Raw genomic sequence first — 13,768 nt, forward strand, 5'->3', positions numbered from 1 at the left:
AGGCAGTAAGGACATGAGTATGGACAAGATGGTCAAGGAACCTAAAGTCGTGATAGTCTCCACCACACATATAGGTAATACAGAAATATCTACCCAAGTCTCACTTGGTCTGAAATAATTTCTTACCAGAAATTTGAATACCCTCAAATAAGATGTTTGGATAGTTCGAAGAACTGCTGGTCTTTCTGACCGGGATTCATCACGGTTTTTTTGGTTGTTTTTGTTTGTTTGTTTGGTTGGTTTTTTTTGGTCCCCTACAAAGGAAATCTTCTCTAGCTTATGAAAAAAAGTGTTCCATCGTCCACATTTTTAATGCCTTTGTTTGCCCTTTAATGGCATCTCATAGGAATTTCATGAAATGTTTCATGTCCTTAGATCCTCCCTACTTTTTTTTAATGTCATACTCTTTTTTCCCTAGAGACCCTCTTTGATGACTCATTCTTAATAATTTATTCTAAGTCTATTTCTTCTTTCCCTCCCGGCAGTCTATCGTTTCGATAGATCCCTGAGGGGACACCGGGAGTCTCCAGATCTAACACATACTGTGCACTTGTGGAGCTGTGGAGGGGAGATACATGGCTCTAGTCCTGTCCTGGGGGCTGAGGCTTTGTTCCAGTGTGTTCCTTGGTTATCCGCATTTGCTGTGTGACCGGGATCTTTCATACATGAGGTTTAGTACGAGGATTCAGTGACTGTATGTTTTATATATGTGTGTGTACACAATAAACATTTTCTTCAGATTTAGTAGACAAATGGTAAGTCCGTTAGACTCAGATAGCAGAGTGAGATCTTAGTGTATGACATGAAGTCCAAGTTAATTATTTCCTTTACACTGAGTGATTTCTGTTTTATCTAGGAAGAACATGTTCTTTTCCAACTTGAAGAAGGGATTGAAGCTTTGGAAGCTGCAATTGAATACAAGAATGAAAGTATTCAGAGTCGCCAGAACTCACTCAGAGCCTCACTCCAAAACCTCTCTCATAGTGAAGCAAATGTCTTGGAAAAACTCATTTGCCTGAGTCCTGTAGAGATGAGAGCTATTCTTTTCAGATATTTCAATAAGGTTTGTTTCGGAAGGACAGAGGATTTTCTTGTATGGGGGCAAGGTGGATGGTTACACGTCAGGTTCCAGAAATTGAAAGGCATAAAGCTTTGGTGGTGTAACTACAGATTTAAGCGTGATTTCTCCTGGCACTACTGAATGTGGTCGTCTGAAAGCTGTGTGCTTATCCAAGTATGCGTGCCTCACTTTGGGAGGTTCTTAACGTGGGATGGGCCTTTTGAAAGAAGGGCTTTTTCAAATAGGCTTAAAAACCCAAGAATTCAAGTTGTATTCCTCAATCACTATTTCTTGGATATTTTCAAGATTTGGTTGTTACTACTCAGCATTCATGAAAAATCAAGGGCCCTCCAAAATCAGGCTTCCTTTCTTTTATTGCTATAGGGTCGGGTTACGTGTACTTTATCATCATACCTATGAACTGAAATGAAAATGAAGTGGTGCATCAGTGGCAAAGATAATAATAGATTTTCACATTAACTTGAATAATGTCTTCTCTTAAGGCATATATTATGAAGTGTTAAGCAAATAATAGCTCTTTTCTCTGAAAGGTATCTTCCGTTTAAGGGAGTATCAGACCATTAATGAAAAATAAAACATTGGAGTTTGAAAATAAAGTTCCAGTTCTGTTAGACAAGTGAAATAAAGATGAAGAAATGAATGGAAATGATAGGCACAGCCCTCCTCTTGGGTAATGACTGTCAGTAGTGAGCTACTATTACTGATAAGAGCGCATCCCATCACATGTGTGGAGGGCAGAAAAAATGGTGCGGTGCTGTTGGAAGCTTTGATAGAATTCTTTTCTAGTGCTCTTATAGAGAAAAGGTTCTTAATCCAAACCACGCAGGCCAAGGTCAGTGGATTTTCTGACCCTGGGTACCCTTTGTAGAAATTAGTATTTTTCTAGAGAGAAGGTCATTACATTAGCAAGTGACACATACATTGAAGTATATTCACTCCATAGCCATGCAGAGAAGAACCCATTGCACTAAATGCACAATCTGAGACTGAACTCCATATAGTTTTTAAAAGTCTGTTACTATTTATAACATGCATTTTGGAGTTAACACTGGGCAGTATCTAGATGTTACAAGAGTCTCTAAGTTCCCATTCTCCCCCCCCCCCCCACCATTCTCTTCTTAAGACCAAAGAAATGGATTTAGATGATTGTCACTGTAAATTGCAATGACCATGACTGAGAGATGATGGAGGGGTGATAGTTAGAGCCACATGATATTAAAAGTAAAGTTGTTACCAGTTCAGAATCCCAGCAAACTCAATGGGCTCTTAGGTTATTTTGTTGAGTATGTTACAGAGCATTTGCTTAGTTACACCACAGTGGCTAAGGAAGTTGTTCATGTAGCCTAAGAGAAGTAGGCTATTACAAGGCTATGGAAGACACACTTAGAAGGTCAAAAAATGTCTTTGCTAGGTGGTCCATTTGCGAGAAACCGAACGGAAGCTCCAGTTACAGAATGAAGAAATGAAAATGAAGGTTCTGGAACGGGATAATATGGTTCGTGAACTGGAGTCTGCCCTTGAGCATTTGAAACTACAGTGTGACCGGAGACTGACCCTTCAGCAGAAGGAGCATGAGCAAAAGATGCAGCTGCTGTTACAGCATTTCCAAGGTACTGCCCCTTCTGGTCCGCTGCTATGGAAGACACACTTAGAAGGTCAAAAAATGTCTTTGCTAGGTGGTCCATTTGCGAGAAACCGAACGGAAGGCTGTGTGTCGGAGGGGCTCGGAGGGGAAGCCAGGAACAGAAGCTTGTCACATAATAAATAGTTCCTACTTATATTTGGTTTTGAGCTTCACATGTCTGGGTTCCTGCACATGGGGAGAGGGGACTGGGATGTAGGGCTCTTGGTGCTTGAAAAGCCCTCCCTCTGTCTGTCCCCAGGGCCACACATAAGAACTCCCACCCATCTGTTGTTGGTCTTTTTTTTATGTACAACTGCGGCAATCCTGGCTTCCGGTGTACAGTTGAAAAGTGTCGCTCTCTCAAGGAGGGAGTACTTTGATATTTAAATTACTTTCCCTTTACATAATTAACATGATAGGCACCCCGTCAGATTTCTAGTTATGTTTCTTGTTATAATTTTCAGTTGATTGTAAATTTTATGCATAAAGGTTATATCTTAGGTCAAAATTAGCCTACCACCATTGGACACGTACTGTTATCAGTGCACAGTAGTTCAGCCGTCAACTCTGGTGTGGAAAGAGCTGTCACAGCAGTTGGTCCTCATGTTACCTGGGCATTTGGCCAGTACACAAAGAGTTGCTATGGCAACAAAATCACTGCCTGGCAGCACTGGTAATGCTTCAGTCCAGGCTGCTTAGCTGCTTAGCCTTGATTCTTGTGAATCTATAGCTGGAAATGGGTTAGAAAGGATCTGGAGAAACAATCTGAGTAAGCAGAAAATTGGAAAATATATAAATTTGAGTATTGAGGCAATTTGCCCCTAAGTTAATTCAATAACCAGTCGATTAACAACCAGGTGCCTGATGACAGGATCCTACATGTTGCTTCATTCAAACATGCTCTCCTTTCCTTATTTTTAGTTCTATCTTAACGTCTCTATAAAGTGATATTTTCATAGACTTTTTAATGTATTTTTCAAGTGATTGGCATTGCACCACAAAAGCTCATGCTATAGCCAAATGAGGACATTTTAAAAATCATTCATTTCTATACCTGGGATTAGTTTTTCTAACAAAGTTGTAGCTAAAAATGATAATTTATGAACTTTCTAATTTCAACTGACTATGTTGTATAAAATTCAGTTGACATAGATGATATTCTTTTTTTTTTTAAGATTTTATTTATTTATTTGACAGAGAGACACATCACAAGTAGGCAGAGAGAGAGGGGGAAGCAGGCTCCCTGCTGATCAGAGAGCCGGAAGCGGGGCTCAGTCCCAGGACCCTGAGATCATGACCTGAGCTGAAGGTAGAGGCTTAACCACTGAGCAACCCAGGCACCCTGAAATAGATTATATTCTTTATAGGGATTCTGAGTTTTGGTGTTATTAAAGTATTTATTTATTTTTTAAAGATTTATTTATTTTAGAGAGAAGAGACAGAGTTGGTGGGGAGGGGCAGAATAAGAGGGAGAAAACTCAGGGAAACACACCACTGAGCGCAGAGCCCAACACAGGGCTTGATCCCACAACCCTAGCCAAAATCATGACCTAGCCAAAATCAAGAGCCTGATGCTTAACTGATTGAGCCACTCATGCACCCCTTAAAGTTTTATTTTTAAATACAAGATAATGGGGGGCACCTAGGTGGCTCAGTGGGTTAAGCCTCTGCCTTTAGCTCAAGTCATGATCTTAGGGTCCTGGGATCGAGCCCCACATTGGGCTCTCTGCTCAGCAGGGATCCTGCTTCTCCTCTCTCTCTGCCTGCCTCTCTGTCTACTTGTGATCTCTCTCTGTGTCAAGTAAATAAATAAAATATTTTAAAAAAACAGATAATGGGTTAATTTAGAATATCCAATATACTTAGATCAAATTTTTCAAAACAGCCAGTTACAAAAAAAAACAACATTAAAACCAGTAGGATCATGTTATATGCAATTAATGAATCATTAAGCTACATAAAAACTAATGATGTACTATAGATTGGCTAACTGAATTTAAATAAACAAAAAATCAAAAATTAAAAAGAAAAAACCCAGTAGGATCATCTTATAAATATACCACTAGGAAAGAATAGGTCCAAGAGTATGTATTTGCAGAAGGTCAATAAACTAGGTTTTACCGGTTCTAAAACATACCCAATAGGGACAGTTTTATAGATTCATAAATATTAAGTAGAAGCTTTAAGTTATATTGTAGCATAAGCTACAACTTATTTCTGTTTCCCCTCTTTTTTGTATGGGTGTTTTCTTTTGTAATTTAATCTCTCTAGCCTCTTTTGGCAGGTTTTTGGTTTTGGGGTTTTTTTTTGTTTATAGATTTCTTAGGCTTATAAACCTGGGCCTCTGATTTTCCATATATCCACAGTTCCTGATATGAACTTTATTTTTTTATTTTTTAACTTTTAAGATTTTATTTATTTGACAGAGAAAGAGTGTGTGAGCACAAAGAGGGGGAGCTGCAGAGGGAGAGGGAGAAGCAGGCTCCCCCTGAGCAGGAAGCCTGATTTGGGACTTGATTTCCGGGACCCTTGGATCATGACCTGAGCTGAAGGCAGATGCGTAATCGATTGAGCCACCCAGGCGCCCCCTGATATGAACTTTAAATAAAATATTGATGCAACTGATAGAGTTCCAGATGTGAATTTTTTATAGGGAACACCTTATTTCTGCTGTTTCAAGGATAAATCTAGTTAATGTTACTCAAAAAGTGCTTATGAATCATGAAGATGCGGTAGTTGGTAGGGGGTTGGACGGAGACGGTGACTAAGGGCAGAAGAATCCAAACTGTATCTGAAAGCAAATCCATTCAGGTAACAAATACATGTAACATAATTCTGACCCTTTAAATACAGTCTGGAGACTGTGTTAGAATATAATTTTTAGTCATTTAGTTTAAACTGATTTTAAATATAAATCTCTGTTTCATAGAGCAAGATGGTGAAGGCCTCATGGAAATGTTAAAAACATATGAAGATAAAATCCAACAGCTGGAAAAAGATCTTTATTTCTATAAGAAAACCAGCAGAGATCTTAAGAAGAAACTTAAGGAACTGGTAGGGGAAGCAGTTCGGCGGCAGCTAGCAGCATCTGAACGTAAGACTTTTCATGTCACTTGTCATGCTAACGGTATGTGATGTATCTAATATTCAGTGAAGTTGTGCCTGCCTTAACAGTTTAGCCTTTCCCAATTGATTTGGTTATTTAGAATTAGATATTGAACTTGTATTTGTCTCTGTAAACAAAAATAGTTTTCTAGTCCTAATCACCAGGGAAATGCAAATCAAAACCACAATGTGATATCACCTTCCACCTGTCAAAATGGCTGAAACCAACAACACAGGAAAAAACAAGTGTTGGCGAGGATGTGGAGAAAAAGGAGCACTCGTGCACTGTCGGTGGGAGTGCAAACTGGTGTAGCCACTCTGGAAAACAGTATGGAGGATCCTCAGATTAAAAACAGAATTACTGTTGGGGCGCCTGGGTGGCTCAGTGGGTTGAGCCTCTGCCTTCGGCTCAGGTCATGATCCCAGGGTCCTGGGATCGAGCCCCCCGTCGGGCTCTCTGCTCGGTGGGGAGCCTGCTTCCTCCTCTCTCTCTCTACCTGCCTCTCTGCCTGTTTGTGATCTCTGTCAAATAAATAAATAAAATCTTAAAAAAAAAAAAAACAACAACAGAATTACTGTATGGTTCAGTAATTCCACTAGTGGGGGTTTACCCAAAGAATATGAAAACACTAATTTGAAAAGATATGAGCATCCCTATGTTTATTGTAGCATTATTTATAATAACCAAATTATGGAACAACTCAAATGTCTGATAGATGAATGGGTAAAGAAAATGTGGTGTATACACACAATGGAATATTAATTCAGCCATAAAGAGAATGAAACCTTGCCATTTGCAAGGACAGGGATGGATCTAGAGGGTATAATGCTAAGTGAAGTGAGTCAGAGAGAGACAAATACCATATGATCTCACTCCTAAGTGGAATATAAGAAACAAAACAAGTTTGGTTTGATTTGGTTGTTTAGAATTAGAGATTGAACTTGTGTTTTTCTCTATAAACCAAAAAAAAAAAATACTTGTCTGCCTGACCCTCACCCTAAAACATGACATAACTAAACGAGAAAGTGCCATGATTAAAATACACCCTTTTGAAGTCTCCCAATTAGAGAAGAATCAATATTTCTAGAATAACATATTTTACATTTTTTCAAAGATTTTACTTATTTATTTGAGAGAGAGAGAGGGAGAAAGAGACTACAAGCAGGGAGGAGGGGTGGAGAGATGAGCAGCAGGCTCTCTGCTGAGCAGGGAGCACAAAGCAGGGCTTCATCCCAGGACCCTGCGATCGGAAGGCAGACGCATAACAAACTGAGACACCCAGGAGTCCTAATATATTTTACATTTTATAAAAGAATGAGCCTGCCTTTAGAGAAGTTATTCTACTAAGTCAAGTATGCATAGTTGACTTGACAACATTTTAGGAACACAGACCTGTTCTGTATCTGTAAAGAAGACCACTTAAAGATGGGTACAACAAGACTGTAAAGAGACCAGTGGAAACTATATCTACACATAAGGAAAAGATACATGCTGAATATATAATGTAAGAAGAATTAACATAGCTTTAAAGTTTAAAACAGTAATATCTTAGAAAAGTAGTTCTTTTTTTTTTTTTTTTGAAGATTTTATTTATTTATTTTTTTGATAGGGAGAGACACAGCAAGAGAGGGAACACAGCAGGGGGAGTGGGAGAGGGAGAAGCAGGCTTCCAGCAGAGCAGGGAGCCCGATGCGGAGCTTGATCCCAGGACCTTGGGATCATGACCTGAGCTGAAGGCAGAAGCTTGATGACTGAGCCACCCAGGCGGCCCTAGAAAAGTAGTTCTAATGCTACCTTATGGTTATGATATTTTGTAATTTATAGTTATTTTCACAAGTAGTTAGGTGGGTCAGTGTCAGCTAATGCCATTTTCAAAAAAAAGAATCGAAACCTAGGTCAAGTAACTTAAAAACACAACAGTAATTAGAACATGGTCTCAGGTCCTTCATCTTATGATTCCTGGTTTAACATTCTACAATAAAAGTTGTCTTAGGACAGAGATGTGACACAGACAGACAGATCCTGCCAGAGAGACTACGTTTTCTGATTTTCAATGTAGTAATGCAGAGGTGCTAATGTAACTAGAATATTTACTTGAAATACTGCCTGCATTATATAGCTGCACCTTTTACTTGAAACACGCCATAGGGGCACCTGGGTGGCTCAGTGGTTGGGCCGCTGCCTTCGGCTCAGGTCATGATCTCAGGGTCCTGGGATCGAGTCCCACATCAGGCTCTCTGCTCAGCAGGGAGCCTGCTTCCTCCTCTCTCTCTGCCTGCCTCTCTGCCTGCTTGTGATCTCTCTCTGTCAAATAAATAAATAAAATCTTTAAAAAAAAAAAAAAAGAAACGCCATAAAAAATTAAAAAGTAAACAAACGTTAAGTAGCAAACAGAACAATCAGCATAAGACCATTTTAGCTTTGGGACACCTGGTTAAGCCTCTGCCTTCGACTCAGGTCATGGTGTCAGGGTCTTGGGATTGAGCCCCGCATTGGGTTCTCTGTGCAGCGGGGAATCTGCTCCCCTCTCTCTCTCTGCCTGCCTCTCTGCCTACTTGTGATCTCTCTCTCTCTGTCAAATAAATAAAATCTTTATTAAAAAAAGAGACTGTTCTAGCTTTAAAAAATCCACTTTCAAACTTGAGACATCTAACATTAGATACCTAGTTTGTTTTTTTTTTTTAAGTTTTTGGGTTTTTTTTTAAAGATTTTATTTATTTATTTGACAGGCAGAGATCACAAGTAGGCAGAGAGGCAGGCAGGGGAGGGGGGAAGCAGGCTCCCTGCTGAGTGGAGAACCCAATGCAGGGCTCCATCCCAGGACCCTGAGATCATGACCTAAGCCGAAGGCAGAGGCTTTAACCCACTGAGCCACCCAGGCACCCAATACCTAGTGTTTAAATGGTCCATGTTTATATTGCGAGTCAACAAGACATCTTTTAAAATGCTAGTGTGGTGTGGGGATATAGAGGTTTCACCCTCGTTCTGCACCTTCATCCTGCTCTTTAATGAGACAAATGCAGAAAACTGAACAAGTTAAGTAATCTTGGAGTTATCATAAAGCTCTGAATCTGACTAACTTACTTGGGAATCTAGTTTTTTTTTTTTTTTTTTGGTCTTGTTTGTTTTTAAGTAAACTTTACCACCAACATGGGACTCGAATTCACAACCCTGCGATCAAGAGTTGCATGCTCTACCGACTAAACCAGCCAGGGACCCCAGGAAATCTAGTCTCGATACTAATGTTGAAGAAACTACTTCAGCTAGCTTGCTATTCCACCTAGATACATCTATAAAAAGTAAGAAAAGTAATAGTCATCGTAGGAAAATTTGAAAATATAGAAAAAGAGCTGGAAAAAAATCATAATTCTACCCACAACTATTAACATTTAGCATAATTCTTTTCAGTATTGTCCCCATGCTTTAAAAAAATTAGTCAGAATCATATTAGAGATAAAGCTTGTACTATATCTATATACAAAATGCTATTCTAATATAATATTAAACAAAATTTGTTTGAATTATAAATATCGCAGTTTATATATATCAAATTCTGAGTTCCCTAAAAATTATTAGGCACTTCACAATCAGTGATCTTAATACTTAACTGTCTTGGTATTCAGTTCATTAGTTTGTTTATTTGTTTGCTTTCTGAATTTTTTCTATTAACATATAATGTATTATTTGCCCCAGGGGTACAGGTCTGTGACTCATTAGGCTTACACATTTCACAGCACTCACCAAAGCGCATACCCTCCCCGATGTCTATCACCCTATCCCTACCCCGCCACCACCCAGCAACCCTCAGTTTGTTTCGTGAGTCATTGTTTTTTGATAGTAGTCTTTTCAGTGTCTGCATACAACACTTACATTTATCTTGTAAATGGCATTTTTAGCATTTTCAAGTGCAGAAAAATTAATCTTGGTCTAAAATATCTTGGTTACCTCTTAGTCATGCCTCTGTTACAGTGCATCTGTTTTCTAACAAATATATTAGGGTATGAGGATAAAATCTGTAAGAATATGATCAGTTTATATGGACATGCAGTTGATGTACTTATTTAAGTATTTAAAACTCTATCCTTGTATCAGTTTAAATCACTATAAAACTCTGTGTGAGGATACTGGAGTCAGAAGAGTTGGGCTGGAACCTAACTTGTTTTCCTCACTCTGTGACCTCAGGTGAACTAATCTTTTTCTGGTTTGTTCCCTACTGGTAAAATTCTGGAAGAGGGAAACTTTCCACTGTGAAATATCCAAGTTGGGCAAGAAGTGAGCTTCTCCAGCAAGCCCATCTCTGCTCTTTCACATATGCTTTTTCAAAAATAAGATGCCTGGCTCCCTTTCCCAGACATCGGGACCTGAGCATCATTTTTTTTTAAAAGCTTCCAGTGACTGACATGTGGCAAAGTTTGGGAGCCACTGTCTACCGTTATCTTGGTGAATATCTGCTAGTTCCATGTGTGAATCTGTGTCATTTGTTAGTTCAGCTGGTTTGTTTGTGAGATTATTTTAAAAGTTAGAAAAACAACTATGTTTTCAACCAGGGGTAAAAAACTGAAATGCCTTCAGGATGCAGGGAGCCAAAGGGAGCAGCAGGGAAGGTAGCAGCTGTCTCAACAGGCAGGGCCAGCTCTGCTCCAGCTTCTGTGGCCAGGCAGAAATCAGTAGTTCTCATTTTTTTCTAGAAAAGACGGAATCTCTATTTTCATATGAAAGTTCCCAATTAAAAAATTGGGTGTCCCAAAAAAACTGGGATCCCGTGTTATTTCATAGGCAAGTAAAATGTGTCTATGGGCCAGATTTGGCTAGGGACTGCCAGTGTGCAACTTCTGTTTTTAAACTTGGTATTCGTAGGATTAGAAGTGTACTAATCATGTGTCAATATATGTTAACATTGGCATTCTTTATTGTATTAGGTCTCGGGCCTAGATGGGCTTTTCTCAAGTACATTTTTGTCTTTGATATTAGATAATTCTAGGATTTGAAGACTTCAAGCTTTGATCTTTCCACTCAGTCCTTCACTCATTCCAGGAGGGTAACCCACTGAGCAGGTGTGCTGTCCTCTCCATTTTAATGGTGGATCCCCAGAATATTTTTAAGGAGCTCAGCCCTGCTATCATGCTGGGAGTTGTAACCAAGACTAGACTTTCACATACACGATGCCACATCCCAAAAGCTCCCCCAGACATACAGCCAGTATTCTCCGGTGCTGCTTCACTTAGCCAAGGTGTGGACTGTGGTTCACCAGTGGCAAGGCAGTGGAGGACAGGTGTAGGAGACCAGAGAGGCCCAAAGCATTCTTGTGTTTCCAGGGAAAAACAGAATCACTAGATGACTATTTTCCCAACTTTGTTCTATGAATTAAAAGTTATCAGTTATTCACATATAGAATGCCTGCAGGTGAAACTTCTGTTTGTCTAAGTCACCTAACAAAGAAAAAAAGCTGAAATATATCTTTATATTGAGTGATAATAATATAATTATGTTAGGATATCATGATCAAAATACTTGTTTTTGAAGAAATCTCTAATTTTTTTGCTTTTTGTATTATTTTAAGATCATGATGCTGGGGATAGAGTTCTGAACCCTGATGAAGCAGGCATGGTTCCAGAAGAATTAAAGTGGGCATCCAGAACTGAAAATATGAGATTAAGTGGAAGAGAAAGAGAACTGGACAATTCAACAAGCAGTTTAAGAACACAACCAAATCCTCTGAAACTCTGGGAAGAGGGCCCAGAATTGCCTTTGATCTGTAGCTCTTTAGCACCCACTAGTGGACATTTGTTAAACAATGAGGATAAAATAGAAGGAGATGAAAATCATTTCACAAAATCTCATAGCCGACCATCACCCCAAATCCAGCTGGTGGGTAATGTGGGACAGCTTCATGGTGTCACATCTGTAAAACTGTGTCGTAAAGAGTTACGTCAGATTTCTGCCTTGGAACTATCATTACGACGTTCCACTCTTGGAGCTGGGGTTGGATCTATGACTGCTGATTCCATTGAAGTAGCTAGGAAACCGAGTGACTTAAAAACTTAGGCCTTTAGTAACAGAACTTTTAACTTTCAAGAGGAGGTATTAGATTCCTTTGTCTAACCTGTTAGAAATTAAAGCTCTTCCTTCAGGATATAGGAAGAAGGGGAGGAAGGAATCATCTTGTATACTATAGATGTATGTATCTTCTATGGTATGTTTGGGAAGTTTTAATTATTTGCAGACAATTAGCAATAATTGTAATTAGCAAACGAACATGTTCTCTAATACTGTCAAGTAATGGAAAATTTAAATTTTTTACATATTTAAATATTTATTTATTTGAATTTAATTAACTATTCAAATTTAATTTAAATAATTAAATATTTAAATTTATTTCCACTTAAAAATTTGCTTAAAATCCAAGCTTATATAAAGAAGAAAAAGACTGGAATAGTAATATTGCTGTATAATATAAAAGTATGTTATAATACATGAATTACACTTTATAAGTTTATAATATTGTTATTCTCAAATGTATTTGTTATTTTGAAGAGTTACAGTTAAATATTGCTTGTATGAGAGAGGGAGTTACATACAGCCTATCTTTTGGCACAGCTGAAAAATCTGTGCCAAAATACAGTCTGTGGGTTTAAGGCAACTTGACTAGGTTGATGGGTTGAAGTTAATTTATGATCCTCCGAGTTCACAGAGCTTGAGTGATCAATCTTGACTTTCTAAAGACAGTTCTCTGCTCTTTTTCTGGAATTGTCTTTAGAATGTCATATTGCTATTTTGCTTATATTATGAAATCTAAGTTTTATCTTGCTCCTACCCTGTATACTCAACATGTCTGTCCCTAGGCTATAAGATTGGGGGAAAAGGATTCAGTCCTATGCCACAGGGAAACAGACAGAATAACGGTAAAGCATTTTAGCATTTCCAGGAAAAGTTATTTGGTCACACGAGTGTGCCTGTAAAGCTTGAAGTCTCACCAGAGGCTCTTCAGCTAAGAAGCTGATGGGCCTCATCAGAGACTTTCCTCTACAGCCTGCTTACTCGGGTCTTGCACACAGGCAGGCCAGACTGCACTGGGGCTGTAAATATGTAAATGAAATTTTTCATCAAGATTTTTTCAGTCTAAATCTTATTATATAATATAAACTTCAGTTTGGAATTAAGAATGAAAATACTGATTTTCCCAACAAATACTTTGTACCTTTTCATCATACTTTTTAATCACAGAAAACATTATAATGACCAGAGGTATTTTGTTGTTATTTTTGTTACTTTTCGAAATTTCCATTTGTAAAATAAAGTTGTTTCTTAAACTAACTACTGTTTGGGTGGGACAGTGGTCAAGCTGCCCTGACTTATGGATGTCTACTCAGTTCTTGCTGACTCCAGTGTTTCTAAGGTGATGCTGCTACTGATATTTTTTTGGTCCTTTTCCTTTGTTGTTATGACCCTGCCCATCTTACCAAAGACCCCAACTGTCACTCTGTGCTCACATACTTATGGTTTCCTTTTCTGATTTCTAGTGCCTAGGGAGTAGGGCTCCTTGTTCTCATTGCTAAAAACCAGTTCCTAGAGAAGAAAACCCAAACAAAACAAACTTCTAAATCGGCGAATAGTTCTGTATCTCTTAAGCATGGTACTGAAATTCATTTAAATTGTGGGTGAGATAGACTGCCATGCACTTAGCTGGGAATTGAACCACATTACACAGCATTGGCCCAGTGAGAAACTGCTTTCAACAGGGAATTACGAACTAATTTGGAAAATACCTTTTTAGCAGAGACTATTTCAAGTCAGATTCTGGTTTTAAGCTAGTCTCTTCTTTTTGCCTCAGTTTATATGATATATACTTAATATATATCATATGCAATGTGTGTATATACTATCTATAGATATGACAAAGGTCAGTACCTTAACCAAGTATAATGATATATCTATTAATGAAGGTCCTAAGTGTAAA

General features: G+C 38.5%; 1 protein-coding gene across 3 annotated transcripts in view; it reads left to right on the forward strand.

Annotated features, from left to right (window-relative positions):
* The window catches only part of KIF27 (kinesin family member 27), an 86,768-nt gene extending 74,669 nt beyond the window's left edge, over positions 1 to 12,099 (forward strand). The window contains exons 15-18 of one of the 3 annotated variants that reach the window (XM_059411781.1): positions 857 to 1,063; positions 2,493 to 2,691; positions 5,635 to 5,832; positions 11,372 to 12,099. In XM_059411781.1, coding sequence (XP_059267764.1) covers positions 857 to 1,063; positions 2,493 to 2,691; positions 5,635 to 5,832; positions 11,372 to 11,856 — 1,089 coding nt within the window. In that variant the 3' untranslated portion in view covers positions 11,857 to 12,099. Of the gene's footprint in view, positions 1 to 856; positions 1,064 to 2,492; positions 2,692 to 5,634; positions 5,833 to 8,944; positions 9,100 to 11,371 lie in introns of those variants that run through there. The other 2 variants (XM_059411783.1, XM_059411784.1) reach the window with 2 other exon arrangements.
* The last annotated feature ends 1,669 nt before the right edge of the window (positions 12,100 to 13,768 follow it).

Source organism: Mustela nigripes, chromosome 9 (assembly GCF_022355385.1).
Source record: "Mustela nigripes isolate SB6536 chromosome 9, MUSNIG.SB6536, whole genome shotgun sequence".
NCBI classification, from domain to species: domain Eukaryota; kingdom Metazoa; phylum Chordata; class Mammalia; order Carnivora; family Mustelidae; genus Mustela; species Mustela nigripes.